Here is a 26,577-nt window from a genome sequence, read left to right as displayed (position 1 = left end):
GTAAAAATTCCTCCCGTTTATTCCCAATACTTAGAAGTCTTCAGTAAAACAAAAGCTACTAAACTACCCCCGCATAGGCCGTATGACTGTGCGATAGAACTTGTAGAAGGTGCTACCTTACCTAAATCACGTATTTATCCTTTGAATTTGGAAGAAGAAAGAGTCATGGAAGAGTATGTCAAAGAAGCTCTAACACAGGGGTTTATACGTCCATCAAAGTCTCCAATATCTTCGGGTTTCTTCTTTGTCAAAAAGAAGGATGGTGGATTAAGACCTTGTATAGACTATCGTGCTCTGAACGATATAACTAAGAAATTTGTATATCCTCTACCCCTTATTCCAGTTGCATTAGAACAACTTAGAGGTGCTACCATCTTCTCCAAGTTGGACCTTCGTAGTGCCTAGTGCGAATTAAGGAGGGGGACGAGTGGAAAACTGCTTTTAGTACTACCAAGGGACATTATGAGTATTTAGTGATGAGCTATGGGTTGGCAAAAGCTCCATCTGTGTTCCAGGAGTTTATCAATGACATTTTCAGGGATATGTTGGGAAAATTTGTAATTGCGTACATTGATGACATTTTGATTTACTCTCCAGATGTTAAAACTCACATAAAACAGGTCAGTCAAGTGCTTCAGCGTTTAAGGGAGAATAACCTTTTTGTCAAAGGAAAAAAATGTGAATTCCATCAACAAACCATTTCATTCTTGGGATATGTTATCAGTGTGTCTGGTATAGTCATGGACGACCAGAAGGTTGAGGCGGTCGTAAACTGGCCAGTCCCAACTAACGTGAAAGAGCTTCAACGCTTTTTAGGGTTTGCGAATTTCTACAGTTTCTACAGTTTATTAGGAATTTTAGTTCTATTGCAGCCCCACTTACTGCTTTACTGAAGGGTAGTCCTCATCGTTTGTGTTGGTCTGCTCAGGCCCAAGGTGCTTTTGAACGTCTCAAGACAGCCTTCACTACCGCTCCCATATTAAAACATCCTAACCCTGAACTCCCCTTTGTGGTTGAGGTAGACGCTTCAGAGACGGGTGTAGGGGCGGTACTATCTCAACGTAGTGGGGAACTTCCTAAGTTACACCCCATTGCTTTTTTTTCGCATAAATTATCACCTGCTGAACGAAATTATGGTATCGGAGATAGAGAACTTTTAGCGGTAAAGTTAGCTTTAGAGGAATGGAGACACTGGCTAGAAGGTTCTCTACATCCTTTCACAGTCCTAACTGACCACAAGAACCTGGAATATATTCGTACTGCAAAACGTATGAACTCTCGGCAAGCTAGGTGGTCGCTGTTTTTCTCCCGGTTCCGGTTTTCCATCACATTTCAGCCAGGTAATCGTAACCTTAAAGCAGATGCGCTCTCTCGTTTTAATCAGAATGAATTAGGGGAGAAAGGTGAAGAATCAACTAAGTTTATACTACCTTCCTCCGTTTCGGTGGCAGCTATCAGATGGGAATTAGACGAACTGATTGCACAGGAAAATCGGTCAAAAGGAGTATCTGAAGCTTGTCCGGAAGGCAAAACTTATGTACCGCCAGAATTTCGTAATAGGCTGATTACCTGGGCCCATTCGTCACTGTCATCAGGTCATCCCGGAGAGAGACGCACTACACAGCTTATTCTAGCACGTTATTGGTGGGGGTCATTAAGAGCGGATGTACATGAATTTGTAGCATCTTGTTCAGTTTGTGCTCAGGCAAAGACACCTAAAACCCTTCCGGTAGGTAAATTAATGCCTCTACCTGTTCCAGAACGTCCCTGGTCGCATTTGGCGCTGGATTTTGTCACTGACCTACCTCTATCGGAGGGATTTACTACAGTCCTCACAGTCATTGATCGGTTCTCTAGAGGAGTTAAGTTCATCCCATTTCCTTCATTACCCACGGCCCTGGATACAGCTAAAGCTTTATATACACATATATTCCGTCATTTTGGAATCCCTGAAGACATTTTATCTGACCGAGGTCCTCAGTTTACGTCCCATGTCTGGAAAGCTTTCTTTGAACATCTAGGGGTAAATGTTAGTCTCACCTCTGGATATCATCCCCAGAGTAATGGCCAGTGTGAACGGGTTAATCAGGAGCTGGGAAAGTTTTTACGAATGTATTGTCATGAGAATCCACAAGACTGGTTCCAGTACTTGGTGTGGGCAGAAATAGCCCAAAACTCCTTGGTTAACTCGACTACAGGTCTCACCCCATTTCAGTGTATATTAGGTTATCAACCCCCGTTGGCACCCTGGACTGCAGCAACATCTGGAATTCCATCAGTCGACTCGTGGATGAGACGCAGTGAGGAGGTGTGGGAGGAAACTAATCTTCACATCACAGAGGCCCTTTCCCGATATAAGGAACAAGCTGATAGGAACAGATCAAATTCCCCGTTATTCCAGATTGGAGAAAGAGTATGGTTGGCTACAAAGGATATCAGGTTTGAGGGGAGGTGCAGGAAGCTCCTTCCCAAGTACATTGGTCCTTTTCGTATTTCTGATAAAATTAATGAAGTTATTTATAAGTTGGAATTACCTGCACAATACCGTATTGCTAATTCCTTTCATGTGTCTCTCCTCAAGCCTGTGGTCCCAGGCCCTTTGAATGAGTTGCAGCCCGACGACGTTCCGCCCCCGGCTTTGGACGTTGGGGACTCTTTCACATATGCTGTGCGAGAGGTGCTGGATTCTCGTAGACGTGGAGGAACTCTTCAATATCTTATTGATTGGGAAGGGTACGGTCCTGAGGAGCGTTCATGGGTACCAGCAAAGGACATCTATGATCCGGGTCTCGTGTTGGCGTTTCACTCTCGTCATCCTGAGAAACCGGCTCCCCGTTCCAGAGGTCGCCCGAGAGGATCAGTATCTAATCCCGCTCCGTCCCTTCCTATGTCTCGATCCAGAAACCCACGTCAATCTCAGTCCTCCGCATGTGTAGAAGTCCATAGCTCCGGTGACTCTGTTCCGCTGGGTGGTCGTCGTCGTGGTCGTCCTCGTTCCAGGCCTCCTCCGGTGTCTTCGGGGGGGGGGGGGGGGGGGGGGGGTACTGTCACGCCTACATCTCATTAAAAAGACTGTTTACTGTGTTCTGCGACTGTCAGCTTTCTGTTATGTCATGACATCCTGTTTGTGGCACATTAGTATATGGGAGGGGGGAAAACTTTTTCAAGATGGGTAGTGGCCATGGAGGCTATTTTGAAGTCGGCCATTTTGGATCCCACTTTTTTCAATGGGAAGAGGGTCATGTGACACATCAAACTTATTGGGAATTTCACAAGAAAAACAATGATGCGATTGGTTTTAACTTAACTTTATTCTTTCATAAGTTATTTACAAGTTTCTGACCTCTTATAAAATGTGTTCAAAGTGCTGCCCATTGTGTTGGATTGTCAATGCAACCCTCTTTTCCCACTCTTCATGCACTGATAGCAACACCGCAGGAGAAATGCTAGCACAGGCTTCCAGTATCAGTAGTTTCAGGGGGCCCACCCTGTAGTTTTAAAGCCACAGATGTATGTTTTAACAACCATTTCACTCTCCCTCTCTCTCTCTCTCTTTCTCTTTCTGTCTTTCTCTCATTCTAAGTGTGTAAAATTTACAATGTAGATCAAGATTTCTCAAGTGTCTGCTTGCCTTTGGTTTGTGACTGTGGATGGGTGTTTGTGTGGCCTTGCAGACAGTGATTCCGTATAGGCGCTGGACCCACCACAAACCTGACCTGGATAAGCAGTTACAGACCAAAGTTTTTTAATTGTTGTTCATTTATATTTTAATCAAAGATTTACTGCTGGTTCCACATGAATAGTTTCTAGAGGTGTGTTAATTACTGCAGCACCGGGTTTGTTTTGGAGAGTGAGGGAGAGAGAGACATAAAGTGACTCAGAGCAAGTGAGGGAGAGAGTGTGTTTAAGCGAGTGTTTGTAATGTTTTATTATCGTGTTTCAGTAATAAATTCAGATGCTTAATTACTCTATTTTTTATGTTTTATATAATAAGGGCTCCTGCACTGTGCCGGTTAAGACTTTCTGTCGTTTAACCTGGTGTATGTGTGTGTTTTCACACCACTATCTGTGTGTGCATGTCTTGAGATATTTTAAATTAGTTTTCACCAAAGAGAAATTTAATCCCAGAAACTGTTCTCTGCTGAAACTGAAAAATGTCCACATGACAGACTTTGTGTATTTACAGGCGTCAGTGCATATGCGCAAGCACAAAAAAGGCGGCAAGTTATTAGTTGTAATATTAGCTAAAATATCTTCCAATATCGTAATAATAATAAGAATAACAAAAAAATCCACATATCTGCAAATAATATATCGGCTGCCAATATTTCGCATCACTAGTTCCCACTGTGTCCACATCGGTTTCCCCTTTTTTCCTCCCACGATCCAAAAACACACGTTGGTGGGTGGATTTAAAGTGATATATATATATCCTTTCTGGCTGAATTTCAAATACTTCCCTACACCCTATGTAGTGCACAGTGTAGATCATAAAATTAAACTTTCTGCCTTCAGGTAGTGTCAAATTATGAAACTATTCAAACGAGTGCAGTGTCTGGGTGTAGTAGTCTTTGTTTTATTATCTGCGAAGTGCACAGTGTAGTGAGTTCTATTTGGCTGCTATTTGGAATACAGCCTCTCTTTTACTCTTCCTTGTTTCCTCAGTTGATGGTAGTGTATGTAACACGTGGTGTAAAGTGTTATGCAGTTCACACAAGAAGTTTCCTGTCAGCCCCCAAGAGTTACCAACCTGGAGTAGCAACAACAAAGGCTCTATTCTCCCTATTACTGGTCACAGGCATATCACATGACATGTCTTGACATAAATTTACTGTAATAATATTACATAGTGTTGCTTTAAGATAAAGACATTAAGGTTAGGATAATGTTAGGGTTAGGCTAGACATGGTTATAATTAAGGATAAGAATGTATTAGGCCAGTAGTAGTTATTGTTTGCGTGCGTGCGTGTAGGTGGGTGTGTGCTGTGTTTTAATGAATATTTTACTGGATAATGAACCTCAAGAAGGCAGAGCTAAGGGAAGACTGCCTGCACGACCAAACATTTAACATTTGCTGTCCCATGATAATCACTTAGGTTGTTTTGTGAAAAATTATTTATGTTTACGTGATCACTTGCCAACCTGTCTATATTTGGAACAATGATATGAGCTGTATTTGTTACTGTCCCTTTAATACAGACACTGTGAGATAAACAACACAGCAAGTAATCAATCAGTCTATGTATCGATCAGCCAGTAAAGCTGAAGCATGTTAATGAGATATTAATCACAAGGGACACTTTCACGTTTTCACCTGTCATCACTTCTATATCACCGTTATACCTCCTCAGAATTATGTCTCCACTATACAATGGCTGCTATAAAATACATATAGAGGAAATATAGAGATGATATAAAGGAGGTATAAAGGTGCTATACCATCTCTTGATGACCTCTGTTATCACCTCTAAATCATCACTATATCACCTCTAAATCACAACACTAACTCTGGGTAACTCCTGTATTTTACAACTGCCAAGTACATCACTCTTAGAGCTCCTCTACATCGCTCATATCTCCTCCATTTCACTCCTATACCGCCTCTATATTAGCCTTTATCTTCTTTATATCACTCCTATATCTCCTATAGACCAGGTCTATATCGTCAGTTTTTTCTTTTGCTTTTCCCATGTTATCACTTTCTATCATTTTCACGTAAAAGGGACAAGATTATTACTTTTCTCATAATTTATCTTCTCTTTCCCTCTCTTTCTCCCTGTCATTCCTATAATGCCCTTTCTCATTTTCCTCTTTTGCTTCCCTCTCACTCTCTCCCCTGTGCTTCCTTTCAAAGCATCATTTTTCACTCCTCATACTTTGCCTCTTATTCTGTCTTTATCCATTATTTCTTACTTTCTCCATTACTTTTTTTACTTTGGTCTTTTCACCTGTCTCTGTCTTTCATTTCAACACTATCCTCCCTCTCTTCGTTTTTCTCTCTCCCCTTGTATTACTTCATTGTGCCTATCTCTGACTCTATACAGCAATCAGCCAATAAATTATGACCACATCCTTATTTCTGCACTGATCCACTCTTGCCATCACAACACAAACTAACACACCACCACTGCAGCTTTGAGAATGATCCACCACCCAAATCATATCTGCTCTGTGGTGGTCCTGACCATTGAAGAACAGGGTGAAAAAAAGATATATTCTCAGAGCAACAGATGGACTACAGTCTGTAATTGTAGAAGTGCAGTTGGCTCCTGTACGGTCAGTGGAGCTATTACGTTTTTCTTGATTGTTCACACACATTTTCTGAAAGCATTCCTCATACTCTCAGAACTCTACACACAAATCAAAAAACCCACACACAATGGGCAAAACCCCTCAATTCTCCTGAAAAATGAAACTTTATATTCAAAACAATGTTATCTCTTCTCAAAGTGGTATTTGGTTTTCAGACGACACACACAAACCATCATATGAATAGACATTTAACAAAAACCAGTTAAACACTGATGTGCTCAATGTAAAACACTATGATGAATGGAAAACACTTCTTAGGCCTTTTTTGTAAAATATTTGTCAAAATGTGTTGTAAAATATTATATATTTTTTTTTATACTCAGAACACACAAATGTACACAGTGTACATCCCAACCAGCACCAAGTTGCACATACAGTGGTGTACATACAAAACAACAGGAGAATTTAGTGTACAGAGTTATCTATCATTTGATTATCAATATCATTTGAGTGTAACATTTGAGTGTAAAGTAAGAATTGTGCTTGTAGTTTAGCAGAATTAGAAGGGGTTGGTGCATGTTGTGGTCATTGTGTCTCAAGTACCAGTATTTGTGTTTAAACAATTGAGAAAAACTGTAAAATGGACAATTTAGTGTAGAAGTGTAGAAACAAGGAGCTGATAATAATGCTATGGCTGATCTGTGTATGGTGTGATCTTCTCCCTCTCTCTTTCTCTAAATCATTCAGAAGGTCATTCGAAGAGGTCACTCCATCTATTCTTAGATCCAGTCCCCCTGCAACACTCTTGTATTTAATTCATGCTGATTGGTTATTGCTTGAAGCAAGCCTATAGCTCATTGACTGCAGTTGAATTATCTCTTACCTGTATCAGGCCTCAGAATAAATCTGTGTAAAAAAAAAAAATATCTAAAAAAAAAATCTAATTCCAAGCCATTCATTCATTCAGTATCTGTAACCCTTATCCAGTTCAGGGTCGTGGTGGGTCCGGAGCCTATGCGGAATCACTTGGCGCCAGGCGGGAATACACGCTGGAGGGGGCACCAGTCCTTCATAGGGCGACACACACACTCACACATTCACTCACACACACCTATGAACACTTTTGAGTCGCCAATCCACCTACCAACGTGTGTTTTTGGAAACCGGAGCACCCGGTGGAAACCCACACATACACTGGGAGAACAGTGCTCTAAATATGAATTACACTAGGAATCATCTCATGAACAAAAAGCCCAAATCTTACCTATTGTTTCCATAATATATACAATGTATTATAATCTGTTTGATTATTTACTTCCATAAACATGTACACAAAGTTTTTATTGAAAGTTTCAGACTATGTGCTCTGTTTTGGGAACGCCATGCCAAGTCTCAGTCACAAGTTTTATCAGTCAGTGTGTGCTGTATCCTGCATTTCTCTCTTTAGACTGCAACAAAATATCAACAGTAGCCATGGGTCCAAAGCTTAGTGATTCTAATGCTTCTGGAAATGCTCTTAGGAAGTGGAATGAAATGATGCCCTTACAAGAAAAAGTAGAATGATTTGATATGCTATATACTGTGAATTAAACTGCCTTGATTGCAGTACATTGCATTGTTGTAATCCATTGTGTGTTTTAAATAGTGTTGACAACAGTAAGAGGTGGACCTAGAGTTATCCCTAGAGTGTTTCCACTTTTTCAGAGGTGCTGCACCCCTAACCCCAGCAAATGTGCTGACTTTAAATATAGCTGGATTCTACTTTTTAAAATTAGATTTTCAGTTATTGATTAATTCCTTAAATATAGCATTTTTTTCAAGGTTAGCTAGCCTACCACCTCCTGCTGCTGGGGTACCACCAATGATACATGTACCACAGTTTCAGAACTGCTGTTTCAGAGCAGCCTGACTGGAGACAGAACATTCTAGAACTGAGCGATTAGTAGACAATCTCCCAAAACAAATATCTGTGTTATGTTTGCTTGTTATGCTTAAGCCAGGCTGGATCTAACTTAATTCTATAGATCTGAAGGGCTTTGCTCATTCACACACACACATTTCTAATTCAGTAATAGGATTAGGATTAGTCTGGTTATTAGAGAATTATACCAGGCTCAGTGTGAGGCTCTGAGGGTAAAATGGCTGGAGCAGTGAGAGCACTGTGGGATGGGACTGTCTTTAGATTCAGTCTCAGACATTTATTAAGGTTGAGTGGGATTCATGTTACAAGTTTTGGGTTGCTTATTTTATTATTCCTCCATCCTTTCAGTGCACTAACTCATTGTTTTTCAAACATTTTAATCAAAGGCCCTGCTCAGTTTTTCAGTCTTTCAGAGACCGGAGTGCAGGCAGAGTAAAAACATCTAGAAAAATATCATATGTAACAATTTTGAGGTCAAATTTGTTTATTGAGATTAAATAATAATATTTTGAAAATGTAAAGTCACTGTGGAGGACAGGATGGCAATACGTTCCTCTTGCGCATCTACATTGAGTTTTACGATACATGTGTGCGAGTCCACTGGGAAAAAGTCTCACTGATAAGTGCAGATATTGAATCTCCAGAAGAGCTGGATTGAATCGTAGTGTGACACCGTCCCTTAATCAATACGAGACGTGATGTGGATGGTGTCTCTCATGCAGCCATGTGTTTACTAGTGATGTTCGATACCACTAATTTCCTTTCCGATCCAATACTGAGTAAAATTGAGGCTGGTATCAGCGATACCGATCCGATACAAATACTTTATGCAAATACACCTAATGTCCCAGACAGTGAGCATAAATTGGTACTTTAGACCACTGCTGGTCCACCAACGGACCACAGTGTACAGGGTATAACTATTTTTTTTTTTATCTTCTCAAACTCATTTGAAATTCACAGAGACTTTTATTCTGGAAAACAAGCTAATACAAATATTACCAACCATTATGAGAGATATAATAATGAGTATGTCTATTATAGAGTGATTATGCTGAAAATGATGACACTGTGCTGGATTAAAATTATTCACTAATCTACTTTATAAAGTATAACAAAAGAATGTAATACATGAAACATTAGTAAATTTGATTTTGAATGGAAAAGTGCTCAAATGTGGCATTTTGTGTAAAATTCACTGTGCAAAACGCCAGTGAACCTTCCAACTTCCAATCAGTGGATTAACCGTGGTCCTCTGTCTCCAGAGCTGAAATCACTCACCCACTACCCATTAACCAGGCGGAAGAAAAAGTAGTTCCCACAAACCGCGTATCATTTAGACAAGATCTCAATAATTTAGTTACTTTCCACAGTGTTCCTGTTAATGATACACATTACCTCAAATGAGTGAAGTATCAAAGTATTGATATTTTGATCCGAGAATCGATTTTAGGGCATAAAGGTCTGGTATTGGAGGCATCAATATTTCAGTATAGATCCGCACATCACTAGTGTTTACAGTGCATGTTCTCCTTACAGCCACAGCCACTCACACGTCTGGGAAAAACGGTAAAGCCAAACCTGTAAGTGGTGTGGGCTCAGGAGGCAGAGAAATGAGAAATACAAAACATTATGAGAAATACAAAACAAATCAAAGAACAATTTTTTTGTCACATTTCTTATCTCATTCTGTAATTATTTTTGGGTTAAAATCCCAGTGTAACATAAACATCACAACCACCATTTTTGTTTGTATTTCAAAATTTTGATGTGAAAATGAGGTCAGAGAGGTTTGTATGTGACATAGGACAGGTGACTAAAGCATTTGAACTGTTAAAATGAAAGGAATTGCTTATATTAAAGGAATTATTTTAATAACTTAAAATAATCACTGTGATGCCTCACACACCTGTAATAAGGAGAAAATAGTTTGTCGTTGCTACTCCAGGCTCAGTGCTGCAGAAACTGCACTGTGTAACTTTTGGAGGAGTAGGAATCCAGTCTTCTTCCCTGCTTCCCTGCATTATATGTTTTGGGACAGTTCTGTAGTCTCTGGTTGAGTTAAGACAAAATTACAGAAGCATGCTGTAATTCAGTAATTTACTCAGTTTAATATCATTCATTCATTTTCTGTAACCGTTTATCCAGTTCAGTGTTGTGGTGAGTCCAGAGCCTACCTGGAATCTTTGGGCACAAGGCAGGAACACAACCTGGAGGGGGCGCCAGTCCTTCACAGGGCAACACACACACACATTCACACCTACTGACACTTTTGAGCCGCCAATCCACCTACCAACGTGTTATTGGACTGTGGGAGGAAACCGACACAGACACGGGGAGAACTCACCAAACTCCTCACAAACAGTCACCTGGAGCAGGGCTTGAACCCACAACCTCCAGACCCCTTGAGCTGTGTGACTGCGACACTACCTGCGGCACCACCGTGCCGCCCCTGGTTTAATACTGTAATCAAAATGACAAAAATTGTACTGAATACTATATGATCCCTGTTGCCTGGTGTTGACTGTCTTTTGCAGGATTTGTTGCTTGGAGTAAAGTGAACTATATTGTTTGTTTATGCAGAACAGAATGAATAAGTAAAAGCTGAGACGCTGCAGGGTTACGATGTTTAACTGGAGCTGCAGGGACTGGAGCAAAAGGCTAAAGCTACTTAACATGCTTTTATTAAAAACCCTGGTCTTTTTTTTTTTTTTTTTTTTTTTTTTTTTTTTTTAAATGGAAAACTTGTTGGAAATTGTTTTTACTTTTTTTCCCCCGACCATAAGCAAGATTGTGTTTTTAATGAGGTCTTCCTCACCTCCACTCACTGAAATCTGTCAGAAGGGAGCGGTTCATTTACACTCAGGTCAGAATCTCAAAACAACAACCACAACAACAGCATGATTGCTCAGTGCTCTCTCTCTCTCTCTCTCTCTCTCTCTGTATGTCTCTCTCTCTGTCTCTGTCTCTCTCTCTCTCTCTCTCCATGGCTCTCTCTCTCTGGCTCTCTCTGTTTCTCTCTTTTTTCAGTACTGCTTCATGGGCACAAACAATAGTTATTATTTTATTTTGCCAAGTAATTATTCCAAAATACAGAACAATACAATACAAAAAACAGAAAGTAATAATTACAAGATTAAGAATCATAAGTAATTAAAGACAACTTTGTGGAAGTTTATTAAAAGTAAATAGAAGGCTTGCCTCTCTGGCTTAAAATTCTCTTTTTGAATATGTCTCTAAATCATAATTATAGAACTTTCTTCTTACTGGTTCTCTCTGTCACTCACAATCTTTCTTCCTTCAGCTGAATTGCCCTCTCCCTCTCTCTTACCTTCTTTTATTCTCCCTCTTTTTATCTGTCTCCCCCTCCAGCTTTTCTCACCGTTTCTTTTTCTTTCTTTCTTTCTTTCTTTCTTTCTTTCTTTCTTTCTTTCTTTCTTTCTGTTACTCCCCTGTTTCTGTATCTCTCCTTTTGTTTAGCTCTCTCTCTCTCTCTCGCTCTCTCTCTACTCCTGGTTTCTGTATCTCTCCTTGTTAGCTCCTTCTATTTCTATGTCTCTCTCACTCACACACACACACTCTCCTTTGACTCTTCCTCCCCTCCCTATTTTTATATTTCTCCCTCTGATTTGCGCCTTCTTATTTCTCAGCCAGTCACTCACTCACTCTGTAGGACTCCGTGTTCTTTCTCTCCTCTCGTCCTCTGCTGCTGTGTTTAATGCTCCTTTGGCAGGTGGAGCTGAGGAGGCTGTTAAAAGAATGAGAGATTGTCCTTGTTAGACAGCAGCGATGGTTAAAAACAGAAAACGTTTTATACATATAGATGTGCACCGTCTACTTCCATGTGTCCTCATTTACTGCAGCACTGACTTAAAGGGCTTTCACCAGGTCTTTAAAATGTCTGCATACTTAAATGGTTAAGATGTAAACAAAGTCATTCAGTGTGGTGTTAAATGCACCATTTACAGGTGATAAGAACCAGACAGTTTTAGAAATGGTTAGGAATGTGTTGTACAATGGCTGAAACATTGTTTTATGCCTTGTGAAGGTCTTTGGTCTGGGAAAACATATCCAGTTAGGTTAGAGTGTGACACATACAGAGCATTATGAAGAAATCCAGGACTAGTATTCCATGCAAAAAAAAAAAAAAAACCCTGTAAGTTCACTGGTGGCTTTGTAAAGTAAATAAATGTGTATAACGGTGTTGTACATATGGCAAACTGCATTTTTTGCTGACAAAAAAAAAGGTTTTCTGGAGTCTGTATGTTTCTATCCAATAAAACGTTTGGTTTCATTTAGAACCTTTTTCTTAAAGTAAACATTTTTAACAAGAAAACTGTAGGAAATATTGAGGCCACCCACATTTAAAACACTATAAATTATTAATTAATACTTAATTAATTAAATATTAATAAGTGTATAATTCTTGCCTGGCTATTTATTTATTTCATGCAATTGTTATTGCTATTCAATCATTATTGCTATTCATGAATAATATGAGTTTACATAACATTAGCACCATGACCCTCAAATGGATAAACAGTTACAGATAATGAATGAATGAATGAATACATAACATTAGACATTTAAAAGTCCTGTGGTGCAAAACACACTTTTAAAAAGAATACACTCTTAAAAAAGAGTAGGGTTCTAGGGTTCTTTAGTTAATGTTATGGTTCTGTTTAGAAACATGTGTCTCTTCTTTATATCAGTAAAAAGAGTTCTACTATTGTCACTATTGTTCAGCTTGTTAAAACAGAAGAACCCTTTTTAATGCTTTATGGAACAACAAACATAACATTCCCAAACAGAAGAACAATTTCACATTGCAGCTGGTTCTATTCATAACTCATGGTTCTAAGTAAAGTCATCACCTTTACTAAAATGTCCTTTTATTTTAAAAGTGTGTAGCTGTAGGAGTTTTGGGGAACTAGCACTGGTAGAATGTTACTTTTGTACTATGCTGGATGAGCTGTGGCGCCTTGTGATTTTTACATAAATGTTTTTAATAATTGTGGCCCTACTTCCCTGGTTTCTGCATTCTAGGACTAAAACCATCTTGTCTGAACATCAGCTAGTTTAATACACAGTGAATATGAATCCACTTTAATCTATTATTGATGAGACCAGGGATGGAGTAGAGCCTCAGAGCAGATGTGCTTTACAGGTGCAGTACACACAACAACATGCTTCGCACACCACAGGGACAAAACCCATAAAAATAATGCTGATTTCTCCACAGACACTTAGTTTATCAAAGGAACTGCTTGGCTTATATTCACAATTTGGTATTAAGTATTAAGAACGTTTTAGACATTGTTTCATTTCTTTGTAATATTAGAATCACCCATTGTCAATCAAAGGTTGAGTGGTTGATTCCATTGTAAATTCATTATTATTTTAGTAGTTCTTATTTTATAGTCTTGATTATACCCAGATTTTTGCCAGATTATCTGCCCATTCATTTGTTGCCTCCAATTCCATTCTTAGGTGATTCTTCTCCGATCACACACCTTGTGTGCCACCAATCTTGGAATGAAGGTGAACACATACATTCTCAATGCTACGAGGCCAACCCACTGTTTCTTTTCAAACTCATGTTAACAAAATAGCTGAACAGCTAAAACATTTGTAGGAAAATGCAGATACCAGATGCGGATGCAAGCTAGCAACATGAGCACCATGATACACATGTTGTACAAGGGTTCCGAGCCAATCTACTGAGCTTATAAACAGTAGCCAGTTTGTCATGCTTAACACAACACACAAAGTACAAAGATTATTTTCTTTTATTTACATTGTCATGGTTTGCACTGAAAAACCTGCACATTTGTGGTTCCAAAAACTTTTCTGGTTCACAAACCCATTTATGTTGGTGGAAACTAGAGCTGTCCCATTTCTTGGGCTTCAGAGCTTTGGACGGGAGTGGGGTGGTGTATATTGTTGTCATTAAGAAAACCCACATCTGACCCCCTGCTTTAATATCCCTCTCTCCAGGATGCTCCCTGGCTCAAATCGCAGACTTCACTCACTACCTACACTCGCTAGCTTGCTAACTAAGGGCACAGAGTATACACATTTATCCAGTAAAGAAAATTTGAGTAGAGGTGCTCTAATTTCTGCCTATTGTTCACAAAATCAGCTCTCAGCGCCCAGTGTAAAATTAAAGCTGCACTTTGGCTCCCAGCATGGCTCCGCTCACAGAGTGTACACAAATAAACCAGATCTTCTTGGAGGTGCTCTAATTTGAGGTGTAAAGCTGACAAAATGAACTGTAGATTTGCCATGCTTCGTTGTAAGTAGGTTGCTGTAGTGTGCAAGGCTGTTTTAGGGATTGCTCAAGACTTTTATGTTGACGAGGCTGAATACAAGTGGATTGGAGGGTTGCCTTTATCACCACATTTATCCAAAAGAACAAATATCCGTATCTCAAAATTATAAATGAAATACCTACCCAATAAACGAATATCTGAATTTTTGGGGCCAGCCCTAGTGGAAACACACCAAACGGTTCTAATTCAGATTGCGAAAGGGAAAGGAACCGTGTTCCATATTGGTGGATATGGTCTATCAGAGAGCCACGCAGTTTGGGGCTGGATGATTTGCCGTTTGTTAGAGCAATGAATTCGGAATTATACCAGCAAATTCTAAAACAATAGGTCAGGACATCAGTCCTTAAACAGAATCTCAAGAGAATATCGGTCTGGCAGCAAGACAATGGCCCTATGCACACAAGTCCATCAAGGACTCTAAAAGAATGGCAAATATACAATTTATGTCTCATTTTTTAATTGGGCTCTCTGTCTGCTTTTAGAACTTTGGGTGAAAAACTGATGTTTCAAAAAGAAATCTAAAAATATTTTTAAGGGTTCATAGACTTCCAAGCACCACTCTACATCACTCTAGTGAACACATGTCCAGTACTCCAAAGCCATAGCCCTCAGGAGTGACATTTGGCATTGGATGAGGTAATAGGCAGCTTCTCCAGAGTGTCATATTTAATTTTATGCTACTCTAACCAGATTATATCAACTGGACATAAAACGTATCACAGAGAGAAAACACAGGTATCTCAGAGATCCACACTGATAATGTGTTTCGCTCACTGTGTAATTATTTACCATTTAGGTGAATGTTTCTATGGTTTGTTTGTGGTTTCTCTGGGCACATGACAGAGGTGTGTGTGTGTGTGTATGTTAGTTACTGTGAATTGAGGTCAGTCTGCTGTGTTATTTTTATCTTGAAGTACACTCATACAGCAGTTAAACAGGGTTGAGGTGAATTAGCAGGTGAAAAATTTCACGTGACCTGTGAAGAGTGAGCACTGTTCGACATTAAACCCCAGAAACAGAAGGAGAGGACAGAGTGTGGCATTTTCACTGACCATTCCACGTTTCATCCATTAGTAATTTTTTTTCATGGCTACTGCTATGACCAACCGTGTATGATTCATTTATTTATTTTAATGAACACTTGCTTATCCAATGTTTCTTCTTAAATCTAAGGTATTAATGGCAACATTCAGATGTCAGATCAGTTTCAGATGTTTTAATTAAGGCGGAACTGAAATCGTCTATGTCACATGTAATAGTTTTTGACCCGTTTGCTGTAGTGACAGCTTCTTATCTAGTTGATGTATAGCTTAGTCACACCACAGTAACACGACAGTCTTCACACAGAAAACTAGGGTTTTAACTCGGAGTCCAGGCTTACACTTGATGCTGAACACATTTCTGTGAGGATTTAATAGCATTCAGCCACAAGAACTTTATCGAGGTCAGGTATGCTCTGGCACAGAAGCACATGAGCGCTGTGGTCTAGAGATGCAGTGCAGTGGAACTTTGTTACCAGGAACATCAATAACTTTGGGAGCTATTAGAGTGGCATTTGTGATCCAGAACTAATTATTATACATCAGTACATGACCTCACTAATAGGCTTGAGCAGTAATGTAAATTTAGACAAAAAAGTAATCATCTCAATATATAAACATTAATATCATTAACTACTTAAAAATTATTAATGAAGTACTACACATGATTACAGGGAGTAGACTTATTTCAGTCACGTGAGCATTTTAATGAAGACTATGTAATTGATCTACACACCAGACGTGGTACCCATGCCATGACACTCTTCTGTATTAATCAGCGTAGCCTTTTACATTGGCCAGTAACACAGGCATGAAGAGCAAAGATGGGCTTTAGTTGTTGATGCAAGAATTTATGTCCTATTAGGATCCACCAGGATTACTCACAGAGTGCTGGCTTTTTAATAGTTTGCAGAATTTAGAAGGCTTCAGCTGGGGGAAGAGCCTTGGAACTCTGGAATGATCTTCTGAACAATGTCCGGTACTCGGACTCAGTCTCAATCTTCAAGTCTAAGGCTAAAACTTCACTTGTTCAGTTTAGATTTTGGGAGTTCATGTTTCCCTTTAGATAAAGGCTGTAGTTCCAGGGGTCATGGACATGGAGGGATGCCAGAGGTTCAGGGTGCTCCCTATATCTGTGTCCTTCTGATTCTCTCCTTTTAGTTAAAGCTGTTATAGTCAGATCTGCAAGAGTCATTAGCCACACTCTGGAAATGTTCACATTCTCTGTTTTGCAAAGATCTAAACAAAACTCTCTTCCTACTTACAGCAACATTTATTTTATCATTCTCTTAGTGCTGAATATTTAAATGAAATAATATATACCTAAAACTAAATAAAATCATACAACTAACTCATAACTAAAATAAGTTGCTGTGGCTGTTTATGATCCTGTCTGCAACCAGCTACTGCTAATTTGGTGGAAATTGTTATTCATTTTTCCTTTTGTATTATTGTAGTTTTTTGTTTATCAGAAAGAGAAATTATTAGTTATTTTATTTTAATGTGTTTATAATTTTGTATGGACTCTGTGTTATTTATGAGAAAACAGCTGGATAAAATACAGGGGTTTCCGGAGACAATGCAACCTTTAAAATGTATAGCTGTAGGAGATCCGGAAACAATGCGTGTGTTTGTTGAAATGTATGACTTCAATGTATGAGATCTACTGCAACCCTGTATGATTGATGAATGATGGAGTAAACATACCTCAAGAACTGCACATATGGGAAACAAATGAACATTACGAAACTATATAAATGTGAAAGAGTCACTGATACAAGGAGAGGGAGCCGATGTGTGTCCCACTAGCAAGATAATCCACAAAATAAAATTCCATTCTCATTCCTAAGGCAATTGATTTTTGACGATTTGTTCTTGTTTAAATTTTTGCTTCGACTCTAACGACTACAAGATTACTCACTGGGCCCAGCCCATTCCCTTCATCTGTACTCAAAACACCCACTACGTCACTAGCTCTTCACAGGGGTCAGCGTTGTTCTTCTCAAACCTCATGAATCAGCGTGTTTGGTTATTTTTTTGGCTAAAATACATGACTCAGCTCCTGAAGGGTTTTATCAGTAGCAGATGGACTGAATCAGTGGTGACAGTGGTAACACTCTCCTCTTTATTTCAGCAGCTCTACTCTGAAGTAGATGTCTGCGTGTTCTGCAGTAATTAAAAAGTCAACTATTTTAACTGCATTATGTTTGGTGGGATGCTTTCATCATATCTGAATAGCTGAAGAATTATTAAATACACATTCTTGCAAATCTACATGTAGCAGACGGTGTACTTGCCGGCACACATTACTCTTCATCAGAAGTCAGTCTTTGAACATCAAGGTACCCTTGTGAAGATGGTTTTTTTTTTGGTGGTAGGCCATTGTCAGTTCTGCAGTGACACTGACATGTCTATCTCTGTGTCCGAAACCGTGCGCTATTCTCTATATAGAGTGCCTTGCGAAAGTATTCGGCCCCCTTGAACTTTTCAACCTTTTGCCACATTTCATTTCAGGCTTCAAACATAAAGATATAACATTTACATTTTTTGTGAAGAATCAATAACAAGTGGGACACAATTGTGAAGTGGAATGAAATGTATTGGATGTGTCAAACTTTTTTAACAAAAAAACTGAAAAGTGGGGCGTGTAATATTATTCGGCCCCCTTGCGTTAATACTTTGTAGCGCCACCTTTTGCTGCAATTACAGCTGCAAGTCGCTTGGGGTATGTCTCTCAGTTTTGCACATCGAGAGTCTGAAATTCTTGCCCATTCTTTCTTGCAAAACAGCTCGAGCTCAGTGAGGTTGGATGGAGGGCGTTTGTGAACAGCAGTCTTCAGCTCTTTGCACAGATTCTCGAGCCACAGATTCTGAGCTGTGTTGCTTTTACGCCAAACATATCATTTTGCATTGTGGCCAAACAGTTCGGTTTTGGTTTCATCTGCACCTTCTTCCACATGTTTGGTGGGTCTCCCAGTGGCTTGTGGCTTTAAACGAGACTTTTTATGGATATCTTTGAGAAATGGCTTTCTTCCTGCCACTCTTCCATAAAGGCCAGATTTGTGCAGTGTACGACTGATTGTTGTTCTATGGACAGACTCTCCCACCTCAGCTGTAGATCTCTGTAGTTCATCCAGAGTGATCATGGGCCTCTTGGCTGCATCTCTGATCAGTCTTCTCCTTGTTCGAGATGAAAGTTTAGAGGGATGGCCGGGTCTTGGTAGATTTGCAGTGGTCTGATACTCCTTCCATTTCAATATGATTGCTAGCACAGTGCTCATTGGGATGTTTAAAGCTTGGGAAATATTTTTTTGTATCCAAATCCAGCTTTAAACTTTTCCACAACAGTTTGTCGGGCCTGCCTTGTGTGTTCCTTGGTCTTCATGATGCTCTCTGCGCTTTGAACAGAACCCTGAGACTATCACAGAGCAGGTGCATTTATACAGAGACATGATTACACACAGGTGGATTCTATTTATCATCATCAGTCATTTGGGACAACATTGGATCATTCAGAGATCCTCACTGAACTTCTAGAGTGAGTTTACTGCACTGGAAGTAAATAGGCCGAATAATATTGCACACCCCACTTTTCAGTTTTTTATTTGTTAAAAAAAAGTTTGACACACCCAATAAATTTCATTCCACTTCACGATTGTCTCCCACTTGTTGTTGATTTTTCACAAAAAATTAAAAATTTTATGTTTGAAGCCTGAAATGTGGCAAAAGGTTAAAAAGTTCAAGGGGGCCGAATACTTTCGCAAAGCACTCTAGTGCACTTGGTCAGCCATTTTGTAGTAGTGTCTGAAAACATAGTCAACAATTTTCAGTGCACTGCAAAAGATAGTGTACAACCCATGTACACCAGCTGACACTAGTGGACAGCAGAAAATGAACTGAACTGTGCAGTAAAATCCTTCATTGGAGCAATTTCAGACACAGGATATGATGTCAGCATGCTGAGAGTTGTCAACCATTTAATAGTATCTGCATAGCCCTGTGCTCAGAAGCTGACCAGTCATGATGGGCTACAGTCTGTTACTGTACATGTATCTAGTGGAGATGGTAGTTAGTTGGAGCTAAGAAAGTGGCATGTGAGTGGAAGCACAAGCAAGTGTTTCTAATGAAGTGGCCACTTTATAAGTTTGAGTCCCTCGACTGGCAGGAGAATTGGGGGTGGCGGAAGTCTATGGCCCTAGAAATATAGGTCTTGCTAATAAAGTGAATGCTGAGTGTATGGTTTTGTAATACTCATATCAACTCATATTCACACCCAGAATATCTCCTTTAGATCCATTATTTTGGAGTGTCATTTTGCAGCGTCTTGTCTCGGTGCTGATAAACTGTGTCGCTGGTTGGTCTTTAATTACGCCACTCCTTAATCAACCTGGAACAAATGAGTGGGTGTGAGTGTGTGTAGACTATCCTCACCTGAGATAAGGACCTGTTTCTGTAGGCAGCAGTGCGAGGAGGTGCCGTTTTGCTCGGCTGAGTGTTGGACGGGGGAGGGTAATTAATAGTGAAAGCTGATCAGAATTTTGACAAGCTTTAATGAAGGAGGTAAGAGGGCAGATTTGCTGCAGAGGTTCAAGATAGAAGACTAATTGCTACGTTATGAATGAATACCTTCCCTTAAAAATGCTAACTACGAGAGATAACTGAGCACTGAAAGAGATGTAAATATGGGCTGTGCTCATTAGTGAAGTTTTCAGTCTTTGTAAGCTATGGTAAATAATAATTTAAAATGCACCCACTCTGGACACAGATGATCAATAGTTCCAGGACAGCTTCTGTAATCTCCGTACAGAAGCATGTTATAAAATGGGGCAGAGAGAGAGAGAGAGAGAGACAGAGAGAGAGAGAGAGAGAGAGAAAGGACAACAACTTGGGGTCCTCTTGGGGCCATTCTGTCATTCCCTTGTGTTATTATTATTAAAGAGCTGCTAAAGGTTCTCTGGACACAGACAGTCTGCTCGGTTCTACTTCAAAGCATTTCCCGCTTTTGTTGACATCCCTTTCAGTGCTATCTCCTTGGAGACGGGCCATCTTTGTGTCTGTCCTCATCAGCATCCAAGGAGTGTTTCTGTTCGTATTCCTGACTTGTGAGGACAAAATGAACTCACATATTTCTGCCAACATGTTTCAGTCCTTATTTGATGCAAAGCTCTTATAAGATGTTGTGGTCTAAGTGTTATTTTTTTCTCTCTATGGGAAAATAAATGGTGTTTTTGAAAATCTCTTCCATTTGGTGAATATAGATAGCTACTGTGAGGTGTACACATGGTTCAATTTCTCAAACAAAACTTGTGTAATATCCATGGAGAAGCACTGAGACATTGTTGAGCTGGTGTTAATGTGCTTCAAGATCACCATGTCTAATGCTGGGTGAGAGCTACAGGGCAAGATCCATACAACATTGAAGTTCCCAGAGAAAAATTTGTGCATGAATTGCTTAAGATTACACCTCTATGTATTGCATCTTCACTGCAAGGCCAAAAATTTGTGGACACCTTCTCATTCAAAAACTGTCATTGCTCTAATATCAAGGGTGTGGAGTTTGTCCAACTTTGTTGCAGTGACAGCTGGAAAATGTTCTAAGAAAGCTTTATACAACATATCAGAATAAAACCAAGTTGAATTTGATGGCTTTCAGCAAGTGGAGACAGTGAGAGCAGGTACTGGTGCTGGATATTTAGTTCTGGATCACAACAACTTTCCAGCCAGGGGTGGCACCATGTTTCTTTAATAACTTTCACAGTCAGGTTCCTTCTTCATGTCCAAAACCCAGGTAAAATCTCAAAAGACACTAGATTTATGTTCACTGGTGCTTTCAAATAGTAAAGCAAAATGGGCTGCATTGGTTTTGTAGACTCTGTGACCCCTGGGAAGTATTCTACAGAGCAGGATTTCTCAGTTAGCCAGCTAACTTAAATCCATATTTGAGAACTGTCCAATAGGAATCTCCCGCAGCTCCTCAGCTAGATCCAGACAAAAGAGCAGAGAAACGCACTCTCTTAGAGCCTGACATGCTAACAGTTTTCCATTAGATTCTATGACAAAAATGCTTATATGGCTAACCGATTTTAACAGTCTTTTATAGTACGGACCTTTACCCCCGTGAAACAAAGAGGAGGTGGGCTTCTGTCCTTCAGGGTGTTGTAAAACTCTCCGGCACGGAGAGAGAAGCTGTGTATGAGAGAACATTTTATACATTAATAGGCATGTTGTCATATTTAAACTTTCTGTGACAATGACTACACATACACCGAATAAATATGTTCAGCAGGAAATGTCGTAACGATTTGAACGTCTTCAGCTCAACTACTTAAAAGAGCACTATGCAATATTTTTACCTATGTAATAAAATTAAAGTTTCAAAATCAGTGCAATGCTTCACTGACCTGTAATTGGGAGAATAGAGCTTCTGCCATTTCTACTCTGGGCTCAGTAGGAGGAACCAAAAAAAAACAAAAAACAAATATGGGGTAAATGGGGTAAATATGGTCTCAGAAATAATGCTCCAAACCAAACATTAAGCAAAAATAATGTGATCATGAACTTCACAGATTCAGCATTTACTGGAATGGAGATTAGAGAGAGGACTGGCTCTGAAGGTTCAGAAATGCACCCCCAATATCCCACCCCCTAACGAAGTCAAGTGAATAGAACATTTTAATTGGTTCTGCCTCCAAGGAGATTTTTTCTTTTTTAATACAATTAACTTACACTGACCCAAAAAAAGAGGTGGGGCTTCGCCTCAGTATTTTGAAATGTGCTGGGTCAAATGCCCGCTTGTCCCTATTGGCGATCTGGCAGCCTTGACTCCATGTCCTAATAATGAATAGAACTCCATCACTCCAGAGAACAGAGATCCACTCCTCCACATCCCAGTGCTGGGTGGATTTAAACCCTTCGTTCTGGTGCTGGAATTGCTTATGCAAGCTGACTTCAAGCTCATATACAGACATAGGTCCATAGCTATTTGACATCAGAGCAAACGTCTGGTTACTTCAAATTAGTCTAAGGTTCCCTGTTATACATTCTGTGGAAGCTCTGCCAACGCTGCTACACTAGTAATGAATTTTCATAAATTCTTCCCTCTGGAAATCTAGTTCTATCTCAGAAAGACTAAATGAAACAGATTTACAGTTTGTCTCCTCACTGTAATTCACTCAGAGAGGAAGCAGTGAGTCAGAGGAAGAATCTTTAGCTCAGATTAACTCCTCTATAATGGCATTAGTCCTGTAGAACACATCAGTCAGTAGATAAATGGAAATAGCTCAGCTACTCTATGGATAAAAGTTTGTGAACATCTGGCAATACAAGGTTTCTTCTGAAATGTAATGAGTTGTTTGTTATATGCTGACGCTGGATAATTAGTTCACGGTCACAAACTCCATTCCAGCTCATCCCAAAGGTACTGGATGGTGCTCCATTATTCCAGTGTTGCTGGGGATTTTTTTTGACCACGCTTGACAATAAGAATAATAATTTTAAACTCACGTGAACTTATGAAAAACTGATTGGATATGTGTGCAGTGGATGCCGAAGCTTAAAACCATTGTCCAGTCAATTTTAAGTATATAAAAGTGTCCTTTATTCTTAAACATATGCCACTGATATTATGTTCAGTGGCGTCTCTGGCAGGGGTGGTTTGTTCATTGCGTTGGGGCAATGTACCACCAAAAGGAAAAGGGAGGAATTTTTCTTTCCATTCTACTACACTAAAAACCCACGGCTCTATATTAACCAAGCCCTGCCACATGGTTTGTCTCGCCTCTAAGTATCACAGTCCAGTCAACATTTTGTTCTCTACGGCCCACCTCTTTTTTGAGCAATTTCAATATAAAAGAAAATTGTACAGGGGTACGATGGGTACAGGGATTGATAAAAATTTTTTTTAATAAATTGCACAAATTAATCACAATTAATGTGGAATTATATCAGACGTGTCAGCTGATTAAAATTTGTAATCAAAACATCGAAGTTAAAATTCTAGTACTGGAGTGTGAAGTGTGATATGCATGACAAAGTGGCTAGAAGAAACTATTCTTTTTTTTACTTACTTCTTGTTTTTTCTTTTCTTTATCCATGGCACGTCATGGCAACAAAAGCAACACTGCATCAGTAGTGAGTACTAACTCTAGCCAAAACGTTGGGGAAAACCCTGAGATTAACCTGTGTTTGGATGCCCCTGCAACAGACGAGAGCTGAGAGACAGCCGGCTTCAAAACTGTTGCCTATAATATGTAAAAACCACACACAACCCCTGTGATTTGCATTGAGGACCTGTGTTCTACGCTGCCCCAGTGCACCAATCATTCGCCAACTGAAAGAAACCCTTCAGCAGTAAGTAGAAGGCTTCTAGAAGCTTGAATGCTGGCCAGGCTCCACCGTCAAGGTCAGGGTAGGGTGCCTCAGCTTGTTTCCCTGTAATAATTTTAATGCAGTCCAGATGCATGACTGAGGAGATGTGTAAAAAAGCTTCATTACCATCGTCCCCCTGATAAAAGCTCTTCAGTCCCAGTGGGTTTTTAGAAGCTGAATCATCAGCATGGCCGTGCCCTTATGATGTAGATGTATCAATAACTCCAATAACTGATTGGTTCTGTGGTAGACCTGACTTCACTTCTCAAGCCGAACATAGTCCTGCTCAACTCATATCCAACAGTGGATCTCTCAGCAAGAGACCAAAGTTTGCCTTATTTTCTCTGTACCACACTGTAGGTTTGAGTAATGGATCATTCTGACTGCAGTGACACTGACTTGGTGATGTGTTAGTGTGTGTTGTGGTGGTATGAGTGGATCAGACACAGCAGTGCTACTGGAGTTTTTAAACACATCAGCATCACTGCTGGACTGAGAATAGTCCACCAACCAAAACTAACCAGCCGTCAGCATCCTGTGATCACCAGTAAAGGACTAGAGGATAATCAGCTTGGTCACTGACCTTGCAACTACAAGGTGGACAAAGAAACTGGGTGAGTCTAGTAGAGTGGCCAGTGTGTGGACAGTGTTAAAAAGCTCCTGCAATGCAATGTCTGAGCCACTTGTACTAGTGCAACACACATTAACACAGCAGGAAGACACCAGATCCACTGCAGAGCTGACAATGTTACACTACCCAAATCGTACCTGCTCTGTGGTGGTCTGGTAGGGGTCCTGACCACTGGTACACGGTGAAAGGCAGTTAACAACGTATGCAGAGCAACATATTGACTACAATTTCAAACTCTAACCCTAACTGCCTTTTGTTTACTACAAAGTGCAAGCCTAAGGTTCTTGCCGTTGATATAATAGGTAATTAATGTAGAATATTACAGTGTGCTGCATATTTTCCCCCAGGCAGTGTATAAAGCTACAGTTTGTGTTCTTTTTGGCTCATTAATCTGTATAATCACAGCCTTTCTCCTTACAGGCTCATTATAATTCTGACATTAACACATAACTGCAGGAACTGCGTGGGTCAGATATAAACTCTGTCCTGTTGTAGTGGATCCTGCCCTTTTTATAGATGTTGTAAATCATTGTCTCATATTGTTTTTCTTGCCATTTCTCTGACCCTCTAATGAGAGCGATGTTGTGTTTTCAGGTTGTCTCTTTGAGGATGATCTCTGCGAGTCGTATGAAGTTTGTGCCAATGGTGAGTAGATATCGGATGACTTTTTTTTTTCTTTTCATGCATAAGTTACTAGCTCAGAAGGTGCTCATTAAGCTGAGAAATGGCTGATGGTGTGAAAATGCTCTTTTAACACCCCTCTCCCCCAGAGAACTGTCTTAGAAGTATGCAGTACTTATAGTCAAAGAGGCTGACTTTGGTCATGTACCTAGTTGCTTATTTCTTTGTAGTTCAAATGAAATAATTCAGCTGGATTTTTTTGACAGCGTTTTTATACTCAGTAGAAACTGAGCACAATTCATGATGGTAATTAAAAGTACTATTTGTTTGCTAATGTTAGTTTGTATATAATGCTTTGTTTGAAATAAAGTCATTCTGGTAAGACAGATGTCACAGTGCGGGGTTCAAGGAACAAGTAGTAGGGACTGAGGTAAGTGCAGGAGATTTTATTATACAGAGAGAAGAGAGAGATGAACACAGAGCTAAGGGCACTAAACCCACAGAGCTAAGGGCACTAAACCCACTGAGCTAAGACGAACACACAGAAGTTATACAGAGACCTTGAAACAAAGACAGGAACATAAAGAACAGTTAATCTGTGAAGTTGTGGGTAACAATGGTGGAAAACCAGGAAATACAAAAACAGGTATTTTATAGACAGCTAATACAAGGCACCTGGGAGATATCAAGACACAGAAACACGAGGAAAGGGTGATCACATGACGGCGAAGATCGCATGACAGGGGAAACACAAGTAGGAACTAGGCACACATTACAATAGATGCTACCAGCTAACATATTTATGAGGATTAATATTCAGAAATGTGCAGAAACATTGAAATAATTTGTCCTTTTATTTTTTTGGCAATAACCTGCATATAATCTTGTAAAACGTCTGACATATCCATCCTCCAGTGATAACTGTTGTTTTTTCTCTCAGACCTTAAGCTCATGTCACATGCTAACAGTTATAACATTTGTGCTAACAGACAGTTACACAGTTACCCTTAAGCTGATGTCCATTCACTATTTTTAAAGAACATACCTGCTCTTAAAAGACTGTATTAACATCAGCGATTGATCCAGTTTTGATATCCCTCTGGGTATCGTAATGCGACATAACTGGAGGTGGGAAAATGATACTCAACCATTGCTGCCACAAGCAACATTTATTTAGCGTCCTTACAAGGGCACTAGGCAAAAAGGAGCCAGTGAACAGGCAGCTATTTGGGCCTGCTGTGTAGAACATTACATGTCTGAAGGCCTATTTCTTGGGGACACTGATCTCCCACACAACAACACATCTCAGCGCACACACATACAACTCCCACAAACACCCAACCCCCAAATCAACAACATTTATTCCCTAAAATAACCCTTTAAAAAACAGAAAGGGCGAATGCTGAGCATGGT

General features: G+C 39.8%; 1 protein-coding gene across 1 annotated transcript in view; it reads left to right on the top strand.

The window, feature by feature from the left end:
• ptprn2 (protein tyrosine phosphatase receptor type N2) overlaps positions 1-26,577 on the top strand; it is a 290,779-nt gene that overhangs the window by 16,087 nt on the left and 248,115 nt on the right. The window contains exon 2 of the mRNA XM_066680912.1: positions 25,138-25,188. Coding sequence (XP_066537009.1) covers positions 25,138-25,188 — 51 coding nt within the window. The remainder of the gene's footprint in view (positions 1-25,137; positions 25,189-26,577) is intronic.

Source organism: Hoplias malabaricus, chromosome 9 (assembly GCF_029633855.1).
Source record: "Hoplias malabaricus isolate fHopMal1 chromosome 9, fHopMal1.hap1, whole genome shotgun sequence".
NCBI classification, from domain to species: domain Eukaryota; kingdom Metazoa; phylum Chordata; class Actinopteri; order Characiformes; family Erythrinidae; genus Hoplias; species Hoplias malabaricus.
The sequence above is the reverse complement of the archived record's forward strand: the minus strand, read 5'-3'. Positions and strand labels throughout refer to the sequence as shown.